Source organism: Typha angustifolia, chromosome 4 (genome assembly GCF_048772165.1).
Source record: "Typha angustifolia cultivar Huaian chromosome 4, ASM4877216v1, whole genome shotgun sequence".
NCBI lineage: Eukaryota > Viridiplantae > Streptophyta > Magnoliopsida > Poales > Typhaceae > Typha > Typha angustifolia.
Genome location: NC_133242.1, coordinates 845491 through 871073, shown reverse-complemented (window position 1 = coordinate 871073; position 25583 = coordinate 845491). Strand labels below are relative to the sequence as shown.

General features: G+C 37.9%; 5 protein-coding genes across 5 annotated transcripts; 2 read left to right on the top strand and 3 right to left on the bottom strand.

Moving 5' to 3' along the window:
- Nucleotides 1-145: 145 nt before the first annotated feature.
- LOC140759525 (small ribosomal subunit protein uS14z/uS14y/uS14x-like) lies at nt 146-1732 on the bottom strand. Its single transcript, XM_073096106.1, has 3 exons — nt 1605-1732; nt 807-906; nt 146-371 (listed from the first exon to the last, which is right to left on the bottom strand). Exons 1-3 carry the CDS (start codon nt 1664-1666, stop codon nt 363-365), a joined length of 171 nt encoding a protein of 56 aa, XP_072952207.1. The 5' UTR covers nt 1667-1732; the 3' UTR covers nt 146-362.
- Nucleotides 1733-1888: 156 nt separating this feature from the next.
- LOC140759211 (uncharacterized) lies at nt 1889-3789 on the top strand. Its single transcript, XM_073095710.1, has 5 exons — nt 1889-2032; nt 2124-2244; nt 2361-2464; nt 3292-3423; nt 3545-3789. Exons 1-5 carry the CDS (start codon nt 2030-2032, stop codon nt 3569-3571), a joined length of 387 nt encoding a protein of 128 aa, XP_072951811.1. The 5' UTR covers nt 1889-2029; the 3' UTR covers nt 3572-3789.
- Nucleotides 3790-6338: 2549 nt separating this feature from the next.
- LOC140759535 (uncharacterized) lies at nt 6339-8180 on the top strand. The gene is made up of 2 exons (XM_073096121.1): nt 6339-7126; nt 7202-8180. Exons 1-2 carry the CDS (start codon nt 6492-6494, stop codon nt 7911-7913), a joined length of 1347 nt encoding a protein of 448 aa, XP_072952222.1. The 5' UTR covers nt 6339-6491; the 3' UTR covers nt 7914-8180.
- Nucleotides 8181-18929: 10749 nt separating this feature from the next.
- Nucleotides 18930-21144, bottom strand: LOC140758602 (L-type lectin-domain containing receptor kinase SIT2-like). Its single transcript, XM_073094822.1, has one exon. It carries the CDS (start codon nt 20999-21001, stop codon nt 19016-19018), a length of 1986 nt encoding a protein of 661 aa, XP_072950923.1. The 5' UTR covers nt 21002-21144; the 3' UTR covers nt 18930-19015.
- Nucleotides 21145-22441: 1297 nt separating this feature from the next.
- Nucleotides 22442-25051, bottom strand: LOC140759235 (L-type lectin-domain containing receptor kinase SIT2-like). The gene has a single exon (XM_073095736.1). It carries the CDS (start codon nt 24684-24686, stop codon nt 22701-22703), a length of 1986 nt encoding a protein of 661 aa, XP_072951837.1. The 5' UTR covers nt 24687-25051; the 3' UTR covers nt 22442-22700.
- Nucleotides 25052-25583: the final 532 nt, after the last annotated feature.

The window sequence follows — 25583 nt, the reverse complement described above, 5'->3', positions numbered from 1 at the left end:
ATCTCAAACAAGTAACCTGCGTGAATTAATCGTTCTAATTTATTGACAGGAATCTTTTCTGCACTAAGAATGGCATAATTTTAAGTAAAGCTATTTGTTGAGCTCACGCAAGGATAAGCTTTAGAACAAGGCAACAGCCAGCCAATAAATCAAATTGTCTTAAAATTAAATCAGCCTCAGGATTCTACAAATTCCAGCAGGATAAACTGGAAAAAAAGAAAGAAAGGAGAAGCCTGCAACAACTTCCCAAACAACTCAAACGACCGTCAACATTCCATTCTAAAACAAGAAGAAAATTTCAAAAGGTAAAATCAGCTGGAACTCTTCGCCTATAATCCTGAGTTGGTCAAGCTCTGTTCTTCTTAGCGGTACTGAGATAGCAAAAGAAGAAAAGGTAGTAGTCAGTACGAGGATTGAGAGAAAAAAAATCAAATTACAAAGTCAGATAGAAGGAAGAATGACGATATACATTGGCGATAAGCATATTTAGATACATTTAAGTACCAAAGCCAGTATTTTCAGGTAATGATGGTTTCATATAATTAGATTCTATGGAAAATCACAAATTTTGTGAATGAAATATGAAATATCATGTCAGCTTCCAAGATAAGCAACAAAAATGACAGTATGTGAACAAGTAGTTCAAGAAAAGTTGCATTCAAAACACTATAGGAGCATCGGCACTTCATTTACCTCCTTATATCGCCGCTATGCAAATTTTTTTATCAGAACATTGTGTTTCAAGGCCTCTTTAATCCGCAAGAAATGTATAAAATGGTGAACTGCCAAATGGATTCTTAAAGTACCTTAATAAAGCCAATCTCCTTCGCATTGCTACGGAAGCACTGCCTGCAGCACATGAGCCCATACTTTCGAATCAGAGCATGTGGATTGCCACATACACGGCTGCCAAATGCAACAAAAACAAATATTAGATAAAAGGACTGCATATGAGAGGGATAGATATCTAAATGTTATAAGTTTTGTTTTGCTCAGCATGCAATCTGGAAAAAGTTTAGGTTGGTTTAAGAAACCAAAAGAAACTTCAAAACATGATTAGCTATGGAGTAAAGTGAAAAGCAGAACACGAGCAAGCAGTGATTGCATGATCAATACATTATAGTACATGAAACTTTCAACCACTAAGTTAATTTATCGAAATATAATAGAAGAAAAGAAACAAGGTAAGTTGATAGAAAAAAGGCGTAATCTTTTATGCTGTAAAAATCATATTAAAATAAAGAAAAGGAGCAAGAAAAATGTTCCACAACTATGGACAAGATTATCGCGAAAGTATCTAACAATCGAATAGGGTAATATCAATAAATCGCGAACTCATCTAGACCCAACATCGGTCAACCTCAAAAACCCTTCTTTCTAACAATATTAAGAGCAATCCGGTTCTTTAATATACTATAACCTCACTTCGAACAACTGCGAGTAAAGGAGACAAATTTATGACAGAATTCAAAAACAAACGACCTAACAACACAAACGCCCAAAGAAGGGCAATAAAACCACACATTATATAATTAGTAGCATATATTGCAAGCCATAGCAGAAAACAAGAAGTAAACACGAGGAAGAGGATGATAAATCCTTACCAAGTCCTAGATCCAGGGCCATAGTTCTTGGGATGAGAGTTCCAAACGTTGGAGTGGCCCATTCTTCCGCAGAGGAAACCCTAGACCAAAGCTTCTGCGAGGAGCGAGCCAAATCCACGAGCGCCTCATTTTATCCCATCAATCGTCGACTTATCTAATGGGCTTAATTGGGCCATAAGTAACTAGGCCTTTACTATTGGGCTTCGATGGGCTCCTGAGGAGGGAGAATAGTCTTGTTTAGAGAAATACTCTTAAGGCTACAATGTTCCGAAGGGACAATTCACCCGACAATAACCTAGGGCATACTTTTCCACATAAAACCCATCCCCAACCCCTTTACTAAACCCCGTCTTCTCCGAAGGAAAGCAAGGGTTTAAGGCGTCTTCTCGCGTCCTCTCGCGCCTCCACTCTCGAAGCCTAAGAAGATGGTAATCATATATCCTTTCTTCTCCATCCTCTCCTCTTTAGGTTTCCTTCTCTATTACCAATTAATCTTCTTCTCCCTCGAATCCGTTTCAGACCACCGAAACTGTGAATCCCAAGGCGTACCCTTTGGCTGACTCGCAGCTTACTATTACTATTCTTGATCTCATCCAACAAGCGGCTAACTATAAGCAATTGAAGAAGGGGGCTAATGAAGGTTTCTTGATTCATGCCCTGCAACCGTTTGTTTTTATTCCTATGTGGACCCTTTGAGGCTAACTTTTGGTGGGTTTTGTGTTTCTTGCTTCTTTTGTGTATTTTTAATCTTTGTAGCGACCAAGACTCTCAATAGGGGTATTTCGGAGTTCGTGGTGATGGCGGCGGACACGGAGCCCCTTGAAATCCTACTCCACCTTCCTCTTCTTGCGGAAGACAAGGTACCAAGTTCATCTTTCTTGGTAGAAACCGGTAGTTTGTCTTGATATTATGTAAAATTTTTAACTTGGCTTAAAAGATTCTTTTCTTCTTCTAACGTATACCGCTAAAGTTTTCTATAACCACAAAATAGAAGGTGGCTATTATGTATTACGAAGCAGTTTTACTCTTGCAGTGCTATTATGTTATAAACCCTCGATTATATTAGAAGTATTCAGCTGTTGACATTTGAAGGGGTTCACTATGCACAAAATTGTTGTTGAAATTACTAAAATCCTAATTTTTCCATGTTAGATTAAACTTTGATAATTAAAAAATTGCATGAGATTGCATAAGATAGTTACTCTCGTATTCTTGTGAAATTTTACTGCTTATTTGAATCCTGAAATCCATTAAGGATCGTATTCTAATCCGAATTCATTACTTTCATAACTGGAACTGCATAATATTTATTGATCTCTTATGTCTTACTCTAAAACCTATAATAGCCATGGAGATACAGAGGCAAGAAAGACAAATAAAACACAAAATATCCATCTAAATTTGTGTTGGTATATTGATGCAAGTATGCAACAAAATTGACAAAATTCTGTGGCATTATTCTTCTTTTAATACTTTTATTATGAAGCTATCTTTTTTCCTTTTTCACCTATTGTCCAGGCTCAATGTTGTTACTGACATCCATTTAATGAATTTCTATCAATCATAGTTTTTTGCCTCTTCATGTCAATTTTAAGCCCAATGCTGTGTGCAACTTTTTTTTTCCATTCTTTACTGAACTATCATTTCTTATGCGTATATTTGATGAAAATGTTTTCCATTGTAACAGAATGTACCCTATGTATTTGTCCCTTCAAAACAAGCTCTTGGTAGAGCCTGTGGGGTCACAAGGCCTGTTATCGCTTGCTCAGTGACCAGCAATGAAGGTAGCCAGTTGAAATCCCAGATACAGCAACTCAAGGTTATTTTTCCTCCAAGATCTAAAGATCCTATTTCACTTGAACTTCTATGTTCTTTTTTTTTTTTGCATTAAAACACCACACTTTTTCTCTCATAGTGTTAACTTATTACTGAACTTGCAGGATGCCATTGAGAAGCTGCTAATCTAGTATTTTTCCGGCATAATATGCCTCAGAATGAGAACTTTATTGGAGTGGTGGTTTCATGATGTTACTTCGGCAAGTATATCTGCTATTAGTGAAGCACTTCCTTTTCTTTCCTTTTCTTTATGTTGTAGAATGTGAGGTCACTAGAGATGGACAAGCAATCAATTATCTTGTAGCTATTAATGGACATCCTGCTTAATAGCACTTTGATATTGCGAAGAGATGGAGATTTACTTGATTGGTACTACTGTTTCCATACCTTTTAGTTAAAATCTACTTAAAAGTAAGCTCTCCAAATTCTCACTTGTCTTAAGGGCGATCGTTATCTTCGATCAGTCTGCACTTAGGTTTTGGCTGATGAATCAAGGATTGTGCTGTTCCCCCACTTTCTGCAGTATTTTTGAAGTGTTCCAAATGCTTTCTTGTTTGCTCGTAGACTTTTAATATCTGCTTGCTCTTACTGAACAAATGTATGCTTTGTCATCATTGGAATGCCAGAATCATCCTAATTTGCAGTACCCTCTAAGCGATGGGGTATATTCTAAGCTATGGAAAGAATTGTTTCTTTCTGTGCTTGTCGATTTCAAATAGTGTATCGAAATAATGATAAATCACTGTTAGAAAGTACTATTCCATTCCACAACATAAAAGAATTGCATACTTCACTAGGAAATATTACAACAATTTATCCGTGGAAAGAAAGTTCTTACGGTCTTGCCACAGTTTGTAATGCTTCTGCACATCTACTGGGCATCTGCAGGATTAAAGTAGGCAGCGCATGAGGAAGAGCTCAAGCAACAACTCCATTATTTTTGAGCACAATCAATCATCCACCTAACCTTAAGTCGTCCTAACAAAATTTCACCCAACTAATCTTTTAGTTAGGAAGTCATCTCAACTCAATGATTCCTTTTTAACATACACCACCACCCTTCCCCCGAATTTAAAAAAAAGAAAACAAAAAGAAGAGAAAACTCGAGGATTCGTCTCATTATGATCTTGGGGTAGTTTTATAATATTTTACGGTGTACGACGGTATTATATACATACGGGTTGCCACCACACGTGAGGATAGATCTCTTACAGCCCGGAGCGCAGGAATTCGGAACAGACGTGTAAAGCATGTGGAGGATTCTGTTTGGCGTTGCTTGCGTACGCAAAGAAGTGTGGAGTGTGGATGGTGTAACTGTGGAACTGTGGATACAGCACGGTTGGTCAAATGGTCGAGTATTAGATTAGTTATTAAAACTTTTGTTATCTGATTTAATAGATTAAAAAGATGCTTAAAAGCGTGCAGCTTCGCCTTTAGCCCATCAGCCGTCCATATCCAACACAGTATTTGGTGGAACGTGACAGACAATTTTGTGCCAACCATCACCATCAACTATGATGGTAACTTTATTTTGGCCCAAATCTCCGTTCCTCTCGTAATCTCATTTACTGCTCTCATTGCAGCAAACAGAAAATGGATTAGATTCCAAAGCCCACGTTTGGTTCCTATTTCTTCTTGATTTAAAAACACTATTTTAAATTCCTAATTTCTAATTAATTATTTTAATTCTAACTTAGAAACACTATTTAAAAGTAGAATGAATTTTACTTTTAATTTGAGTAAAATTATTTCATATGGTATATCAAAAAGTCTGTCTCCCGTCCCCCGATAAAATGAATGTAAGTATACAATACATATAGAAAATATAAATAATTTTATTTAAATTTATATATAAGAGAGTATTTGAGTAAATCCTTATTTATATTTGAGTAAATTTAATAGTTCTGTTCGGGCTTATTATTTCCGGGGAGGGGAGTTGATTCGAAACAGCAATATATATATATTAGTTTCAAACGCATCTGAAAAAGAAAAAAAGAAAAAGAAAATAGAAATACAGAGGGGGATATAATAAAGAATAAAAATGAAGGAATGTGCGTGACTGAACGGTACGCCTGGACCAACCCAGCCGCAATCGCCGAAGCACATGGATGGATGCTTGACATTGTTGTCACTTCGGCTAAATGCATTCCAGTTCAAAACTCCGGTGGGTCCACCTTTGGTGGGACCCGATGAAGAGTTTGGCTGGTCCAGCCTCGGATTCTAAATGGTTTCAGATCCGGCCAGGTTGTTCCCAGCTGGATTCCAACGATCGTCCTTTATCTCTCTCTCTCTCTCTCTCTCTCTCTCTCTTTCTCCACTCACGTCACCCAATTGTACTATAATTAATTATTTTAATATCTCTATATCGGTTTCCCTACTAGGACTGCTACAGGCTGAACTGAAGCCTTTTTCTTATATCCTTTTTATCCTTTCAGGAGCCAACTCATAGCCTTCCTTCGTTACCCAATTTAAATTATATTTTACGGGTCCTTTTGCTGTAGTGTAAACGGGAAAGCATCTCTCATATTAAATTCTAGAGTGGAATACAGAAAGGGACAGATAATAGTTCCAGCTTATAGTCCTCTAAGTTTACAAGTAATAAACTATAGAAGAATGTGCATAAAACACCCTACATTTGAGCAATATTATGGTGTACTGGTTTATCACCTGCATTTTCATAATTGACAAATGATTCCCTGCATTTTGCTTATTTTTCGTAAAAGACTGTGTGCTACTTAATAGTGGAATCCAAAGTTTTGGAACTGTAAATTAGTTAAAATAGAGGGTGTTAAATGCAAATGTGTAAAACCTTTTCCGTCCTGGATCCGGACGACTCCAGCTCACCTTCTCCCCCGCACGCTTCCCTACATAATGGATTCGTCCCCCACGCTACCCCAGCTAATCCCCCCTCTGCCAGCCTGGTATCTTTCTGCCTTCATCCAACTGTTCTCTTCTTCCTTATAACTAAACCTAACCCTCATTAAACTCAGCAGAGGAATCCTTAAACCGAGGAGGAGAAGAAAGAAGAAGAAAAGGTCGAAGAGAGAGGAGATGGACCCGTGTCCGTTCGTACGGGTCCTCGTCGGAAACCTATCGCTCAAGATTCCGGGGGCGGCTCGGCCCGCCGGCGCAGGCGTCCACCCCTCCACCGCCCCGTGCTACTGCAAGATCCGCCTCAACAACCTCCCCTACCAGACTGCCGTCGTCCCTCTCGTCCAGCCAGGATCCGACAACGCGCCGCCGCAGACGGTGGCTCTTGCTGCAGCGTTCCACCTCTCCAAAGCCGACCTGGACCGAATAGCCGGGAAGTCCTCCATCTTCTCTGGCGACCGATCTGCGCGACTCAAGGTGGCGATATACACTGGCCGGCGAGGTACTACGTGCGGGATGAGTTCAGGAAGGCTGCTAGGGAAGTTGACTCTGCCATTGGACCTTAAAGGAGCGGGGGAGAAGGCCGCGGTTTTCCACAACGGGTGGATCCCCGTTGGGAAGAGCTCCAAGGGTGGCTCCGCCTCCCAGATCCACCTTACGGTGCGGGCGGATCCGGATCCAAGGTTCGTCTTCGAGTTCGACTCCGATCCAGAGTGCAGCCCTCAGGTCTTCCAGCTTCAGGGAAACATGCGGCAACCCGTCTTCACCTGCAAGTTTAGCTGCCGCAATCCCAGCGATCGCCACTTGCAATCCAGGTCCGCTTCAAATCCACACCCCCTTACTCTCGATCTACTCCTGATTTACTCTTCTAACCTCGAATTCTTGAACAGATCGTTGCAATCAGAGCCGAGTAGCTCAAGAAACTGGCTCGTCTCCTTCGGATCCGACCGCGAGAGATCCGGAAAAGAACGCAAGGGTTGGTCGATCACCGTCCACGATCTCTCGGGATCTCCAGTGGCGCTCGCTTCCATGGTAACCCCCTTCGTCGCCTCGCCCGGCACGGATCGCGTGAGCCGCTCCAACCCCGGCGCGTGGCTCATACTTCGACCTGGTGATGCCACATGGCAGCCATGGGGCCGCCTCGAGGCGTGGCGCGAGCGCGGCGGCGCCGCCGCTGCTGACGGCCTTGGGTACCGCTTCGAGCTGCTTCCCGAAACCGCCTCGGCCATGGGCTCCGGTGTCTCCATTGCAGAATCTACGCTGAGCGCGAGCAAGGGCGGTAAGTTTACCATCGACCTCACGTCGACTCAGCCCTTGGGGCGTACTTTCTCGCCGGGCTGTAGCCCGAGGGGTAGTGGGGATTTCGGATACGGGCTTTGGCCTTTCTCGAGCTATCGCGGCTTTGTCATGTCGTCGACTGTGGATGGGGAGGGGAAGTGTAGCCGGCCGACTGTGGAGGTGGGTGTGCAGCACGTGACGTGCGCGGAGGACGCCGCCGCTTTCGTAGCTCTCTCAGCCGCTATCGATCTCAGCATGGACGCTTGCAGATTGTTCTCGCATAAGCTCCGGAAGGAATTGTCGCATTCTGATTCGATGCGGTGATTCGGATGCGTTTTAATTCGTGTTTGCTCGTTGTTTTTTTCAGAGCATTTCCATTGATTAAATTTTTCTCTAGGTCTTGAGGTTAGATCGAGATTGTATAAAAGGGAAGGCAGATTGCTCGTTTGTTTTCGGTCGATTGGTATTTTATTTTTTAGTCTTCTAGGTGTTTTTTTCAATTCTAGAAGCGATGAGGCGAGAGGCTTATTTAGCTATTTAGTTTGTAACTTGTAGTAGTAGTACTAAGTGTTTTCAATCAAATTTGAGGAAGATGGTGATGGCTACTTGATTTTATTCTAATTTTTCTTTTGCTCGACCGCAAGAATCCTTTTCAAATTATATCCAGTTTTGAATTGCATATATGAAGGCCGCGGTTGTTTTGCTAATGTCCTCGTCTTACCCTTCCGGTTTCCGGTTGAGAAGGATTTCGAAATTGAAACGAATGCCGCTTTTGAGGGCCCCCTCAGTCACATGGTTGTGCTTGTGATCAGTGTGGTACACTTCTAGTGGCCCAAAAAAATGAACAAAAAAAAGTCGTTTATTATCACGTTGATTGTGTTACCTATATGTGCATAAACTTTCGCCTTGTACACCGGGAGGCCTAACGTTTGGGATTAATCGATATAGCTTCTTCTGGGATTAGGGTTGAGGAATTGACGGATGAGCTGAGGCCACGTGGCCTTATCTATGGCAATCGGGCTCATAATAAAGCGGGCAGTAGTTGGGATGGCCGAAGCATCGATCTGATATGACATGATAGCTGTCATTGCGGCTCTTTCTGGGCTTACGGAAAGCATCCAATGCATCGCGGACGGTGTGGGATTGAGGTTTGGAGTCCCAACGTCGCGGTAGAGCCGTTGGATGTTGGATGGATGTCGAAGGGAAGAGGGAGCAGAGGTGGTCCGCTGTGTCCACTTTTGTTTCGCCTGATTTGGGTATAAACTAAATTGACTCGAATCCGTACGGAAGAGATCGATTATCTGCAAACCTCGACTGTTGGAAATTTCCTGCAACCAAATATAGGCTTACAGTGGAAAGTAACAAGCTCGGGTTTGTATGCTTTAATTCAAAATCAACTGGGATTGCTAGGAGCTTACATATGTACGTTAACATGTTGATTAGAATTTAACTAACTGAGTAAACGCGATAAATGGGGGGGAACAGGCTCTGCTTTTACATCTACCTGAAATCCTCGACAATTCTAACATTATTTTCGTATCATTGCTGAAATCATCCCTGCCTCCTGAAAGACGAGTTGCGGTTGGAACTAATGAGGGGATAAGACATGGCATAATCGTCAAATCCTTCGTTTTGCATCAGTGTGAGAACGCTAAAACTCAGATAAGTTGGAGATAACTCTGGGAGGGGAATATCTTTATCCAGGTACTGCCGCATTGGCCTACCCACAGGCCAAAGGCAATGGATCTGAACAAAGTAGTCAAAGCTTTTAAACCATTCCCACCTCATCCGATGCACAATTATCGTCCAATCTTGGGTCCAGTGACTAACAATCGAATCCCTTCTCCAATTCTCCAATCACTCAATCCACCAACACAAGGTGTTCACCTTGTACGTTTTGCTCTACTGTCCTCCTTCCACATGTAAAGTCTTATTTGAAAGAACCAAAAGTAAAACATTAAACTACATCTCTTCACCATCATAGTCCACCCATACTAGTTTGACTTGGCTACTGGTAAAGCTCAAGTTTTTTAAACAAGCCAGTGTTATCATCATAGTGGCAAGCAGTATGTAAATTATTGGATGTCGAGCAATTGATATAATCCCAGCATGGTTATTATCAATATCATGGAATTCCAGCTCTCCGCCGAAAATACCATTGCTTGAGTTCCCATTGTAGTTAATATTGAGAAGGCCCAATTTCATGCCCGCTACCGTCATAAGATTGAGAGATGATTCCAAACACAAAGGTGGTAGAGGAGATGGAGATGATTTTACCATTGGAAGAGTTCCAAAAACGAAGAGGAGATGGATGGAAGGCATGGCCTTTATTCTGACAATGTTCTTGGATGGAGCTTTAAGATGAATGGTATAGCTCAAGACTAGGAAGACAATTCAATTCATCTTAAACAAATGACGAGTGTTGACGGTTGTAGATCGTCTGCAGCAGAGACCGCAAGACTGTGCCGCAACACTGCATTGCAATATATATAGGTTGCTCTGTTTTTAGCAATATCTCACAAGTGTAGAAGCCCAAATATTTTCTTAGTTTTCCAGTAACAAAGAAAAACAATTTTAACAATACTATCATTTCCAAACAAAAGAAAATTTTACTTCAATCACCATCAATCTATGCAGACATAATATGTAACAACCTAAAATTTTAAAATATAAATAAATAAAATAAATAAAAATATACAGATTAGATAATGAGGAATTTTATTTATTTTTTATATTCTAAGATTTTTATTAAATTAAATTAAAATTTTAGAGATATCTTTAAGATATTAGAATCCTTATTCTAATAGGACTCTTATTATATTTATTTTCAATTATACAAGGGGGTTAGAAGAAAACCATATGTGGATTTTTGAAGAGAGAAATTAGGTGGTACTGTAGCATTGATATTGTGAAAAAAAAAGAGAGAAAGAGATTATCTTGAAGGAGAATAGAAAAAAAATAATAGAAAATATATGGAAAAAGATTTCATCATACAAAAGAGAAGAAAATAAAAGAGAAGACAATCATGGAGCGCTTTAAAATTCGTGTAGATTATGATTAGATTGCGAAAATCAAATTATTTTGGATTGAGCGATAAAGCAAGTTCCCATTTATATTTTCTTAAATTTTTATTATATAAAAATAGAATTGATGAATTATAAATATCTCTTTATATTTATTCTTATCTTGTTTAATTTTATAAGATAAGAAATTTTACAATATGATGATGTAAATTATACGGAAAATTAAGAAATTCATTGTTTTAAGGATTTTCAATAAATATTAAGATTTCGTATTTTATAGAAAATTTATATTTATCATTCATTGAAAAAAAGGGGTTTTATTTTTTATTATTTTTTTTCAGATTTTAAAGTATTTATTTTTATTGCAGAAAATAAGAAATAAATTAGGAATATTTATATTTAAAAGAATTTTTAGATTTCTGAAAATAATTCATATCTATTTATACTGTCGAAAATAAGATATAAAGTAGTAATATTTTAATTTATATGGATTTCAAAATTTTGAAAATAAATAATATTATTTTGTTTCTCGAAAATAAGATATAAATTAGAATTACTTCAATTTAAAGGAATTTCGGATTTGTAAAAAAATAATATTTATTATTATACATTATTTTCAGAAAATAATAGAGGAAATCTTTTTGCTAATATATTTTATTTTCTATAAATAAAATATAAGATATCTTTATTTTTGGGATATGATCAAAAATAAAATATTATTTTTGAGACGTAAAATTTTGCAAGATTAAATATTAGATTATTATTTATTCGTGTTTTATGACTTATTAAGAATGATTTATATTATATATATATATATTAGAGGAAATAGTAGTATTTGAATTTATGGATTATTTATGTATATATTGTATTTGAAGAATTGAGAATTTTGGTTATTGAAGAATTTGATAGTTGAGATTCAGAATGAATCAGTATAATTGAATACTTATAAAAGTGAGATTTGGAACCCAATTTGTTTTCAAGAAGATAAGTCAAGGAAAAAGATTATTGGAATGTAATAATGCGACATGCTATCAAGTGACTCTGGCGGAATTAGGAAAAATATTTCTGGATTTTTGTCCTGGTGACTCTAATTTTTCTCAACGCTAGTGAAAAAGTCAACAGGGCACTGTATAGTACCTACTGTAACCCTAGACGGATCGACTATTTAGAAAAGTCCTAGACGCCATCCCGGTGATGACTAGGTAGTGCAATGTGGCTACGGGGCAGAGTACTAATTAATGAGACAATATGACATTTTATCAGTTTTGGCGGGTTTCAATGATAGTACACTTTTGGCAGAGATCGACTGCTTTTATATTGATTTATTCAAATTGAGATATTATGAATGATTTATGATTCGATTCTCATGATAGTATATTTTCAATAGAGATTGATTTGTTTTATATTTTTATTTAAATTGAGATATTGTAAGATAATTCGATTTCCATGATAATACACTTTAGTGGAGATTCATTTTATGCTGATTTATTCGGATTGTGTTAATATGAATTATTTATGATTTGATTTCTATGAAAATACACTTTCAGCGGAGATTGATTCGTTTTATATTGATTTATTCAAAATGAATTAATATGAATAATTTATGATTCTAATTTAGTATATATGGATTTTAAAATTTAATATAAGAGACAAGAAAATTATTTATTTTTCAGACAGCTTATATATTATTATTATGATTCTTTTTCTACTACTATACGTATCATATGTTGATTTTTGTCATTAGACATATTATTAGTAGAGTGGGTTACTTGCTGGGCATCTAGCTCATGAGGACTTATTATTTTACAGGAATTTAAGAAGCCGCTTAGTGAGAACTCTAAAGACTGAGTACTATTTTCGCTGTGTCAATCTATTTTACGATTTGAAAACTATTTGGGCTTTTGTGTTTTCTTTGGATTTTATCCTAGAGATTCACAACCATCATGTTCCATATGGAACGCTATACTAGACTGTCCATAGTCTAAAGTCATGCATCAACAATAGTGACTATAAAAAATTGCCGTGAAATGAACGTCATATATGAAGCCCTACAAATGGGCATAAGAAACAAGTCCAATTATTAATGGGGTTTACTTAAAAAACATGACACAAATTGCCGATGATTCTTGTGTAGAGAGTAATGCTACAACATGGTTATACAAACTCGTTACAAGTTTGGACTGTGGCACTACACCATTTCATTGGAATAGTTAGTTTGATATTTGGATATATATATATATATATATATATATATATATATACTAAAAATTCTCCAATTCAAGGATCTAAATAGGAATCAACGCGAGAAGACTCTGCCGTACTGAATAGATCCCTAATATTCATTCGGAGTGATATGCATACATTGTATCAAAAAATATTGCTAAGGTTCTTATAGTAGTTAGGATAACACAAACATAGAAATCATATAAGGAATATATATCACACCACTCTATTCTCATCTATCATAATCTTCATCCGGAGAGGAGATACAGTTGAAACAGAGAAGGGGTCGGAAATGAGACGATAATTGAAACCTGGGTGCTGAAGCAGTGCCAGATCACTATAGCTCATATAAGTAGGCAATAACTTAGGGAGCGGCACATCGCCATCTAAGTTTTGCATCACTCATGGTAGGCCTAGCTGAAGGCAATGGATGTGAACAAAGTAACATATATAGTGGTGTGATATGCATAAGTAGGAATCAACAGGAGCAGACATTGCTATACTGAATAGATCCCTAATATTTATTTTGAGTGATATGCATACATTGTATATTAAAACTTTTGCTAAGGCTCTTATAGTAGTTAGGATAAGACTAACATAAAAAGTAGATAAGGAATATCCCTATCTTCATTAAATATCATCTTCCTCCTGAAAAAATGGATACAGTTTTAATATAGGGGTAGGACATGAGATGATCATCGATACTTTCATGCTGAAGCAATGCCAAAGCACTAAAGCTCATATAAGTAGGCGATAACTCAGGAAGCGGCACATCGCCATCCAAGTATTGCATTACTTGGTGCATGCTAGGCCTCATTGATCGACAAGAGTCATACCCTTTATGATATTTAAGATAGAGAGAGAAGGATAAGATAACATAGACCTAGTAGTACCAATAACATAAGGTGAGGGCGTTCGTGAGCAACGATCATAATTGTTGCACGGTAATGCGATGATGTGGAGTTGACAACTCAAATGGTAGTATCAATATATAACACTGACCTATGTGATGGGCTTACGACTGAGATTCTTAGTCGGTGGTGCTAGTTAGTCAGTCATGTTGTTCGCCTAGTGACGGGTTGGCGAGTTATCGTTATGATATACTATTTCTTGTGGGTTTGTGTGTCAGATGTGAGTGTTGATGTAGCCTACGAGCATAGCTCTGTATAAGCCTATATTATAGATTTGATAGTCTAAAATGATGCATATCATGTGGTGTAGTATTGATATGACCTATGGGTGGAGATTGGTGTGAGCTCGAGTTTGAGGATTTGATAGTTCGGATTGATGCATGATAGATTATTTATTGCTTATGTAGCTTCTGTGTGAGCAATTGCATTTATTGGTTATATATTTTTGGGCTCGTTGTGATCTTTGGTGTTATGAGCTTCTTTTTGTTTATATTATTTGTAAAAATATGAGTTTTCTTTAGTTTATTGTGTTGAAATCTTGAGCAACAAGTCATGTGGATTCCACATGTATTTAGCGGTGGGTGTTACATTATTCCTAGTTATGATTATTTATGTATTTTTTTATGCTTTGCTCAAACACTTAAATCGCATCGTGACAAAATTTTCTAGTCATGCTTCTCCATGTATATTTTTAGATTATCCCTAGGAGCAAAAGGCTTATTATGTATATAATGTAGAAACAAAGCAAAATTTTCATCTCAGGAATGTCACCTTTGTTGACCATATTTTTTCATTTCGACAAATTACTCCTCCTATACTATCACAATTTGTCATTCCCATATCAATACATGAGACAGTCAGAAGCACCGCCGGTCACAACTTCCATACATGGCACTATAATTACATCCACTCTAATATCACCTTTACCAATCACAACATCACAAGTACCATCAACTTATACTTCATCTAACTCTCCCAACATTCCTCCTTCATCACCATCACGTCACAAACACTATAATCGTAGTGGCTAGTAGTGTGTTTCAATAATTTGATCTCGAGCTATTGATATCAATGCCAACATCTTCATTATCAATCTCATGGAATGCAGAGCTATAAATAGTACTAGCTCTACGCCGAAAATATGATTGCTTGAGTTGCCATTGCTGTTAAATTGAGAAGGCCCAGGTATTGACTTGACAAGGCATTAGACAAGTCTGAAGTGCGACAGAGTACGAAGACAATTCCATGCCCACTAAAAGTCATGAGATTGGGAGATGATTCCAAACACAAAGGTGGTGATGGAGAAAATTACTCTTGGAAGAGTTCCGAAAGCAAAGACGAGATGGACGTAGGGTTGAAAACAAATCAGATACAATATAGATAGTGTTTAATTTATACTAGAATTCATATTTTTAGTCTGAATATAAATATTAGATAAATAATAAAATTTAAAGTATACCTACTTTTTATAGCGATTCTTTTAAACTTTTTTAAATTACAACATCCTCATGAAAATATACACATAATGACTATTATACCCCTAATAATTATATCATATCATTAATTTTTAAATTAAAATAGTACCATATAGTCTCTCCACTTCTTTCTACCTTCCCTAGCATCGGCCGGGAAGGACAGTGAGGCAGCGTGAGCGCCATCTACATTGGGATTGGACGGTGGCGGCGATCCAGATCGCCTCGGCCAACCGCCGGTGGATCTTGGACCCAAAGCCCTTGAAGCCGAGAAGGGTTGTACTGAAGGAGGTGACACCAACCTAGACGCTGCAGCCATGTGGGTCTTGCCAAGGAAGGCCCGCCGCATGGGTCTTGACGGAGGCGACTAAGAATTAGGCCAACTTGGTCGTCGATGGAGGCAATACGGAAGGAGGCCGTCGCCTCCTTTTGGACCACTGAGGAGGTCATCATCCTTTCTGTGCCATCGACATCGCCCCCATCATCGCCAAGAAGGCCGACTGGGCATCAAGTGGATCCACGCCTTCGACTCCTTCGCTGACCGCCCAATCGCCTTCGCCTGCTTCCTTTACAAACTTCTCGAGCACACGAAAGAGGCAATGGAGGCGAGCCCAACCTCATTGTTGCGGTGGCCAGCTACGTAGGTCTCGCCGAGGAGGGCCAACCGATTGGCTATCGATGAGGAAGGTTTGCCACGTGGCTGTCGACGAGGAGGGTTTGCCTAGGACCACTGCGCGGGTCTTGGTCCTGAGGCCCTTTTGGACATGGGGAAGGAGGCGACGGACTGAGGAGGGCTAGACGAAAGTGGTGGTCGGCGAGGAGGTATTTGGCCAAAAGAAATAGAGGGAAAGAGGAGAGTAAAAGGTATTTTGATTCATTACCGTTGGACCAAAATGAAATTAATCTCTTTCCGTCCAAATGAAGCATTTTAGCCATTTTTATCTATTATGAATGCCACATAGGTTAAGTCTAATGGAAGGTGGAAAGTATTTTGATCTATTACTGTTGTAGGTTTAGTCTAACGGAGGGTGGAAAGTATTTTGATCTATTACTGATGAAAGATAATGGAGACATTGTAACATAAAAATATTTAGGGTCCTTTTAAAAATGAGTATCAACCTAATTTAAAGTCATATTCTAAATAAATTAGAACGAATAATTTTTGAATAGAATATTAAATCTTAAATAAATACAGGTTAAATTTTTAATAAATTATAACATTTTATTTAGAGACAATTAACATAAAAATATTAAGAATTAAAAAAAATTCTTGCATGTTAAATTCATATAAAATTAGTAAAATTAAACTTTCCAATTATATATAATATATAATTAGTGATATGCGGGAAATTATTTTTAAAAATAACTCAAATAAGCAAATTAAAAATATTAAATTATTTAAAAAATATGCGGGAAATGAAATGTCCAATTCTTGTAATTCGTATCTAAAAAATTATAGCCAACTCAAATTGGAATCAGTATTTGAGTTATTTTTAAAAATCCTAAGCATATTTAAATTTGTATTCGAATTGAATAGAAGTTTTTTATCTAAATCTAATCTAAACTAAATTAGAAGTAGGTTAGATCAGAGTTAATTAGACCCGTTTTCACCCCTAGATGATGAAAGGCATCTTCTTAGCTGTGTTGTTTGCTACCCATAGAAGGCCATTGGTATGATTAATGCTATGCCATTGAGCATGAGATATGCACGTGTGAATCCGATAAAGTAATTTCGTCATCGCTTGCAGAGATCGCAAGATTTAGGAAGAGGTGGAAAGAACAACTTGAGAAGAAGACTAACAAGAGTGAAATTCAACTTTACGCCTCAATAAGTATAATTATTATATATTATGTTAATATACAACTAAATAAGATAATAGCTTATATTCTCTAATTCTAGTATAAGAAATTAGAATCTATACTAATATTAATCTTATTCTATTCCACATTCTTGTTTGATTTGAGTTTAAGTTCAGAATATAACTAGTTTGCTTTATTTTTCAGTCATGAATTAGTTAGTTTGAACTATATTAAGAAAATATAGTGTTTGAACTAAACTAATAGTATAATTATTATCTTTGATGTGATATAAAAAATAAAAAATATATTATTTTAGACGTAAATAGATGTTGTATAAAATTAAATGATCAAATTGCATTTTAACTCCGATGATATTAGACAAAAATGTTATTATCAAATAAAACTAATTATTTAAAGTTTTAATACATATCAAATAAAACTAAGTATTTATTGCAGGTTTGCAAGCTTATGCGCTCACAATGAGCCCACAAACATCGTTAGACTTTCGAGTTTGCATGCTTATAAGGCTTCTAAGTATTGTTTATTCTTTTATTCCTCTCTTACTAATGTTAAGGACATATAAGTAAACTATACTATAAATGATGACATTTTTTTTTCTAATTACAAGTCTATCATCGGTTTATAAGCCCACAATCGTACTATCAGTAAGACTACTTTTTCTTTTCGCTAAGATAAGTTTTTTTTTTCTCTCCGTCATCTAGGTTTATAAGACCGCTTGTAATACTATAATATTTTTTTATACTTTTAAAAAGTTTTTTGTATTGCAATCTTTATTAGAAAAAGGAAAGTAAACAATTATGAGATTACAACTACCTGTAGCTTAAGCTAGCAACCGTCTTATGGATTTAGTAAGTTTTAATTATTTTTTGTCCGGAGAGAATTGTATTTACTTTGAAAAAAAAATTGAGGATACATATAGGATGTGACATTAAAAATAATAAAATATTTGTTTTAAGAAAAATTGAATATGTCATGAATATAAAATATAATAATACTAAAATATTATATTAGATTTATAAAATATAACTACAAGGATAATACTTATTTAAATTTTCTCTACTCTGAACTTAACTAGTATTTCATTATTAAGTACAATTAGGGATCCTAACCAAATTTAGGAATTAGCGAAGAGAAATTGCTGGCTTGCTGCAATTGGCGTAATAGACGACCTTCTACAGCTGCACTAGACTCGACTTTGGTCATATAATTAAGCTGTATATAATATGAAAGGGAAATTTGCATAAAATAAAACAGCTCCCTTACGAAATTTGCTACCTATTTCAAATTTGGCTACGGTAAAAAGAACATTTAGCTGTGGTTGCTCTGTTTCTAGCAGTATCTCACAAGTTTAGAAAACCTAATATTTTTTTTATTTTGCCATTTAGATATGGCAAAATTTATAGCACTATGCTACTATCATTTCCAGAGAAAAGAAATTTTGACTTCAATCACCATCAAGCTATAAGGACATATTAGAAGATCGCATAGAACGCAAAACACGTCTGTTCATAGTCTAAAATTATGCATCAGCAACAGTGACTACAAATCGCCGTGAAATGAACGCCATACATAAAGTCCTGCTCATAAGAAACAAGTGCACCAAGTAATGGGTTTTACTAAATTGTGCTTGCTCATCACAAGAATTTGACACGAGAGACACATTACCTGTGATTCTTATGTATTACATCATGGGTATACAAACTCGTTACAAGTTTCGACTGTGACATCACTCCATTTCATAGGAGTAGTTAGTCTGATAACAGGGTATCAAAAAAAACTCTCTTAAAAATTCCTCAATTCTAGGAGCTCATTAGGAATCAACAGGAGCAGACGCTGTTGTACTAAATAGCTTCCTAATATTACTTCTAAGTGATATATATACATTGTATATTGAGATTATGCTAAGGCTGCTATAGTAATTAGCGTACACAAACATAGAAAGCAGGTAAGGACGACTATATATCACCACTCTATCCTCATCTACGATCATGAGATACAGTTGAGAAAGAGGAGAGGTCGGAGATGAGACGATCATCGAAACCTGGGTGCTGAAGCAGGGCCAGATTACTAAAGCTCACATAAGTAGGCGATAACTGAGGGGGCGGCACATCGCCATCCAAGTATTGCATCACCTGGCGCATGCTAGGCCTAGCTGAAGGCAATGGATGTGAACAAAGTAGTCCAAGTTTAAGTACCATCTCTGCCTCGTTGACTTTGTAGACTTGACCCAATCTCGAGTCTAGTGTGTTAAGGATCGAGCCCTTGTGCCAATTCTCTAGCACCCAATCCACCAGAGGAAGGTGATCATCTTGTGCTCTGTGCTCTACTGGCTTCCTTCCACAAGCAACTTCTAATATGAAAGCACCATATGCGAAAACATCGGTGAGAGTGGTCGCCTTGCCAATTCTCGCAAGCTCTGGAGCGAGATAGCCCATGGTTCCGACGACACGGGTAGTTTGCGCCTCAGTTCCATGATCATATAATCTTGCTAGACCAAAATCACCTAATTTACCATTCATCTCACTGTCTAGTAGTACATTGCTGGCCTTAATGTCTCTGTGAATCACAACTTGCTCCCACCCCTCATGTAGATAAAGAAGACCTGATGCCACCCCCTTAATGATCTGGAACCTCCTATCCCAGCCCAGAGTTGGCTTAGTTCTATCATATAAGTATTTGTCTAAGCTACCATTTGGCATGAAGTCATAGACCAAGAGGAGCTCTCCTTTACGTCGGCAGTAACCCAATAACTGCACTAGGTTTCGATGGCGAAGGCGGCCCAAGCTCACGATCTCTGCTACAAACTCCTTCATTCCTTGCCTTGACTCATGAGACACTCTCTTCACCGCAACCTCCAATTTTGATGTGGGTAGCATCCCTTTGTACACTCTCCCAAATCCTCCGGTACCAAGTAGCTCCTTGTCCTTGAATCCATTGGTGGCTCCGAACAGATCTTTGTACAAGAAGCGGTGAGGCCCATACTGGGCCTCCCAATCTTCGAGCAGCTCCGTAAATTTGATTCTTCTCCAAACGATGAAGAAAACAACAACGACCATCACTAGTACAAACGCAGATGAAGCTAAAGGCAATGAAATTTCCAAGGCCTTAGATCTTCCTTTATGTTTTGTACGAGGCACAGAAGGTAATTTTGAGTAGTCGAGTTTTTGAGCAATTCCATTCATCTTGAAGCTCCATCCAAGAACATAATGAGTTGTCAGGGGACCGTCAGTTGCAGAGGAGAATCCAACATACATGGTTTCCAACAACACAGTTGAAAGATTGACAGTGGAAGACAACAAAGGCTTACGGGGCTTGGGAATACCTAAAGGAGATAAGGTGACATTTACTTGCATCTTTTCACCATCATATTCCACCCATACTTGCATGGCTTTGCCACTGATAAGGGTCAAGGTTTTAAACAAGCCAGTATCATCAGCATAGTAGCCAGCAGTGTGAGAATTGTTGGATATCACGCTGTTGATATCAATACCAACATGGTTATTATCAATATCATCGAACTCAGGGTTATAAACTCTATCAAGCTCAACGGCAAATATATGATTTGTTCGGTTGCCATTGTTGTTCATATTGAAAAGTCCCAAGTACGGGCCGGTTAAGGCATTAGAGAGATTTGTGGTGGACGAGATCAAGAAGGCTATACCATGGCCACCAAGGTTGACATACTCGGGGATGATTGCGAACACATAGGTGGTAGAGAAGGAGAAGATTTTACCGTCAGAAGAATTCTGAAAGTTCAGAGGGGATGGATGGAAAGCGTGACCCATTATCTGCTTTGTGCTGTTTGTCAGCTCTAGAAGATCATTGGATGTGATTAATGCTGCTCCATCAAGCTTCAGGTTTGCACCAGGAAATCCATTGTAGATAAATCCATCTTCACTTGCAGAGACTGCAAGATTTAGGAGGAGGTTGAGGAAGAGGAAGGCCAAAGCTTCGAGGAACATAGCTAAAAAGGAATCTTGTAAGAGAAACACAGAGACAAGATCTTTTGAGAACTTTTAGCAAGTATTCCATGTATTGATTTATAATACCAAGAGCATGACGGATGATGATGGGAAGTGAAGGGCTCACAATTCTGGTAGCAATTTCCAGTTGCACGGACTAAACATTCAGCTGAATATGGAACTATCAACTATGGGGCCACTAACGGAGTTCCAGTATTTATTGCTTTGATATTTTCTGAAATATGTGATCAAATATAATCTCCAACTCATTTTCGTTTTTTTTTATTTTTTTCAGTTTTCAACCTTAGGCTCGAGGAGAAGGACAAGTCTACAGACTAAACAAAATTTTCTTCCATGATCGGTACAAAGGAGAGAGACAGCGGCTCTGAAATTTCAGTGAAAGAGAAGGTCAAGTAATTATAGAACATACAATCTAATCCTATCATCTAGAAAGAGCATTAAACAACTTCATTGTCCAGTAACAATTAATGAGTCCTACTTCAGTTGGACAAGGGATTTCTTAGCAATTTCAAGGAACTTGCATCGTTCATCTACGTCAACTAGGCACCATTAGAATTCGAATTAAGCATTATTCATCTATGAGAGGATTAAAAAAAAAGAAAAAAGAAAAAAGAAAAAAGAAAAAAGAAAAAGGAAATCTTGACATGATATTTCCTAGATAAAAGTAGTACACAATAAATAACAGAAAACAAGGCTCATGTTTGGCCAATGGACTTCTAGTCATATGCGGATAAATTCCTTGTCTCAATAAAGGCGAATTAATAAAAGAAAAAACAGATTTGGAGCCAGTCTGTGGCTGCGAAATACCCCAACTGTAGATTTTCTGTTATCAGATTGCGGTTAGAAGAATGACAGATGACAAATGACTGGTTAATCATGACGTCATCAGTTTATAGATTTTTATAATTGTCCTCATAAACGACCATGCAGGATTAGGGCCATAATAGCAAAAGATTCTTCTCTATACGATTGTTTTCTCATTTCATAGGTAAAAGTTGGAAGTTGAAATAAATGGGTGATAAGCTTACAATCAAATCTAGCCTACAAATATAAGAGTTTGGATTGTCTCTCTCTAATGTATTGGATGTAACTAGTGAGAACTGCTGCCTAATTTTGATAGAAAACATCGGCATGCTTAATGAGAATTATGGTCATCCCATTTCAGAGATAGTTAATATTAATTTACCAAATGCTCGAAAAATCTCAATGAATAAAATTTAATGAGTCTAAAAAATAAATTTAATTTAAATAAATAAAAATGTATATTTTTAGGTTAAATATAAGTATGATAAGATTTGAATTTATTATATTTTGTTACTATGTTAACTCACAAACTCCTCTTCAAACTTAAAGGTTAATAAAGTGATTTTTATATTCTGACAATTAATAAAAATACTTAAGCCGTTAACAATAATAAATTTGAAGATAAAAGAAATTCTAAAAACTACTGTAGGATCTTGAAGGTGTGGGAGTAGAAATACTAATAGATATGAGATATAATCTAAAACTTTCCTAGTTTCCAGGCAATGTTGTAGTAACTAGCTTCCTGATATTAATCCTGAGTGATGCATCCATTGTATGTTCAGTATATTCAAGATACTGATCTCACTCTTGTAGTTTTTATGATATCACAACAAAGAGAAAAAGATAAGAACTATATATCACATGCCATCTACTATCATCTTCCTCCCGAGAGAACGGATACAGTTGAAACAGAGGGGTAGGACATGAGATAATCATCGAAACCTTCGTGCTGAAGCAATGCAAGAGCACTAAAGCTCATATAAGTAGGCGATAACTCAGGGAGCGGCGCATTGCCATCGAAATATTGGTTCACTTGGTGCATGGTAGGCCTAGCTGAAGGCAATGGATGTGAACAAAGAAGTCCAAGTTTTAATACCATCTCTGCCTCCTTCACCACGTAGACTTGTCCCAATCTCGAGTCTAGTGTGTTAAGGATTGAGCCCTTACGCCAATTCTCTACCACCCAATCCACCAGAACGACGCGTTCATCTGGTGCACTGTGCTCTATTGGCTTCCTTCCACAAGCAACTTCTAATATGAAAGCACCAAAGGCGAAAACGTCGGTGAGAGTGGTCGCCTTGCCAGTTCTCACGAGCTCTGGAGCGAGATAACCCATGGTTCCGACGACATGGGTAGTTTGCGGATCAGTTCCATGATCATATAGTCTAGCTAGACCAAAATCACCTAATCTACCATTCATCTCACTGTCTAGTAGCACATTGCTGGCCTTAATGTCTCTGTGAATCACAACTTGCTCCCACCCCTCATGCAGATACAGAAGACCTGATGCCACCCCCTTAATGATCTGGAACCTCCTATCCCAGTCCAGAGTTAGCTGAGTGCTATCATATAAGTATTTGTCTAAGCTACCACTTGGCATGAAGTCATAGACCAAGAGGAGCTCTCCTTTACGCCGGCAGTATCCCAGTAATTGCACCAGGTTCCTATGGCGAAGGCGGCCCATGCTCACGATCTCTGCTACAAACTCCTTCATCCCTTGCCTTGACCCATGAGAGACTCTTTTCACTGCAACCTCCATTTCTGATGGGGGTAGCACCCCTTTGTACACTCTTCCAAATCCTCCAGTACCAAGTAGCTCCTTGTCCTTGAATCCATTAGTAGCTCTGAACAGATCTTTGTACAAGAAGCGGTGAGGCCCATACTCGACCTCCCAATCTTCGAGCAGCTCTGAGAATTTGATTCTTCTCCAAACGATGAAGAAAACAGCAGCAACGATCACTAGTACAAAAGCAGATGAAGCTAAAGGCAATGAAATGTCCAAGGCCATAGATCTTCCTTTAGGTCTTGTACGAGGAACGGCAGGTAATTTTGAGTAGTCGAGTTCTTGTTCAATTCCATTCATCTTAAAGCTCCATCCAAGAACATAGTGAGTTGTCAAGGGAGGGCCAGTTGAAGCGGAGAATCCAACATACATGGTTTCCAACAACACAGTAGAAAGATTGACAGTGGAAGACAACAAAGGCCTACTGGGTTTGGGAATTCCTAGAGGAGATAAGGTGACATTTACTTGCATCTTTTCACCATCATAGTCCACCCATACTTGCATGACTTTGCCACTGAGAAGGTTCAATGTTTTAAACGAGCCACTATCATCAGCATAGTAGCCAGCAGTGTGAGAATTATTGGATATCAAACTATTGATATCAATACCGACATGATTTTCATCAATATCATCGACCTCAGGGCTTTTCACTGTATCAAGCTCAACGGCAAATATATGATTTGTTTTCTTGTTTTTCATACTGCAAAGTCCCAAGTACGTGTTGGGCGTGGCATTAGAGAGATCTTTGGTGGGAGAGATCAAAAAGGCAATTCCATGGCCACCAAGGTCGACATACCCGGAGATAATGGCAAAAACATAGGTGGTAGAGAAGGAGAAGATTTTACCATCAGAAGAATTCTGAAAATTAAGAGGGGATGGATGGAAAGCGTGGCCCATCATCTGCTTTGTGTTGTTCGTCAGCTTTAGGAGGCCATTGGATGTGATTGATGCTGTTCCATCAAGCTTCAGGTTTGCACCAGGAAATCCATTGAAGATAAATCCATCTTCACTTGTAGAGACCGCAAGATCTAAGAGGAGTAGATTGAGGAAGAGGAAAGCCAAAGTCTTGAGGAGCATAGCTATAAAGGAATCTTTAAAGGAAGGAAACACAGAGACAAGATCTGTTGAGAACCTTAAGCAAGTGATCCATGTCGAAATATATAGTACCTATTGCGTGACGGATGGCGATGGGGAGAGAAGTGCTTAGAATTCGTGTAGCAGTTTCCAGATTTCTATGGACTAAACGTTGAGTTGAATTTAGAACTATCAACTATGGGGCCACTAATGGACTTCCAATCTTTATATCTTTGATATTTTCTGAAGGATGTGATCAAATTTAAGCTCCAAGACTCGAGGAGGAAGCCAAGTCTACAGTCTATTGTCCATTTATTTGGACAAGCGGTTTCTCAGCATACAAGTGACGTTAAAGTTTGGCGCAATTGGCGTAGCAGACGACCTTCTGCTGCTGTACTAGACTATACTTGGTCACATATAAGCTGTATACAATATGAAAGGGAAATTTGCATAGAATAAGGCAGCCCCCTTATAAAAATGACAAAGGAGGAGGACAAAGTTGATTATATGTTTGCTATCTATTTGAAATTTAACTGCGGTTGCTCCGTTTTTCGCAATATCTTACAAGTGTAGAAACACTAATATTATCTTATTTACCAGTTACAAAGAAAGGCAAAATTTATAGTCTTACCATTTCCGAAAAGTAGAAATTTGACTTCAATCACCATCAAGTTATGAATACATAATAGAAGATCACAAAGAACACCAAATAAGACAGTTTTCACCGTCTAAAATCGTGCATCAGCAACACAGACTGCAAATTGCCGTGAAATGAACGCCATACAGAAAGTTCCACTCATAAGAAACAACTGCACCTATTAATAGGTTTACTAATTTATTGTGCTTGCCTATCACAAGAATTTGACATGAGAGACACATTACTGATGATTCTTCTGTTAG

Excerpts from the sequence above, each read along its gene's own strand:
- LOC140759525 (XM_073096106.1), bottom strand. The coding sequence starts at position 1,666 with ATGGGCCACTCCAACGTTTGGAACTCTCATCCCAAGAACTATGGCCCT. Across the intron at positions 907-1,604 it reads GGCCCTGGATCTAGGACTTG|CCGTGTATGTGGCAATCCAC; the intron begins GTAAGGATTTAT and ends TGCATTTGGCAG.
- LOC140759211 (XM_073095710.1), top strand. Across the intron at positions 2,245-2,360 it reads GAAGAAGGGGGCTAATGAAG|CGACCAAGACTCTCAATAGG; the intron begins GTTTCTTGATTC and ends TAATCTTTGTAG. Across the intron at positions 3,424-3,544 it reads CCCAGATACAGCAACTCAAG|GATGCCATTGAGAAGCTGCT; the intron begins GTTATTTTTCCT and ends CTGAACTTGCAG.
- LOC140759535 (XM_073096121.1), top strand. The coding sequence starts at position 6,492 with ATGGACCCGTGTCCGTTCGTACGGGTCCTCGTCGGAAACCTATCGCTC. Across the intron at positions 7,127-7,201 it reads GATCGCCACTTGCAATCCAG|ATCGTTGCAATCAGAGCCGA; the intron begins GTCCGCTTCAAA and ends ATTCTTGAACAG.
- LOC140758602 (XM_073094822.1), bottom strand. The coding sequence starts at position 21,001 with ATGTTCCTCGAAGCTTTGGCCTTCCTCTTCCTCAACCTCCTCCTAAAT.
- LOC140759235 (XM_073095736.1), bottom strand. The coding sequence starts at position 24,686 with ATGCTCCTCAAGACTTTGGCTTTCCTCTTCCTCAATCTACTCCTCTTA.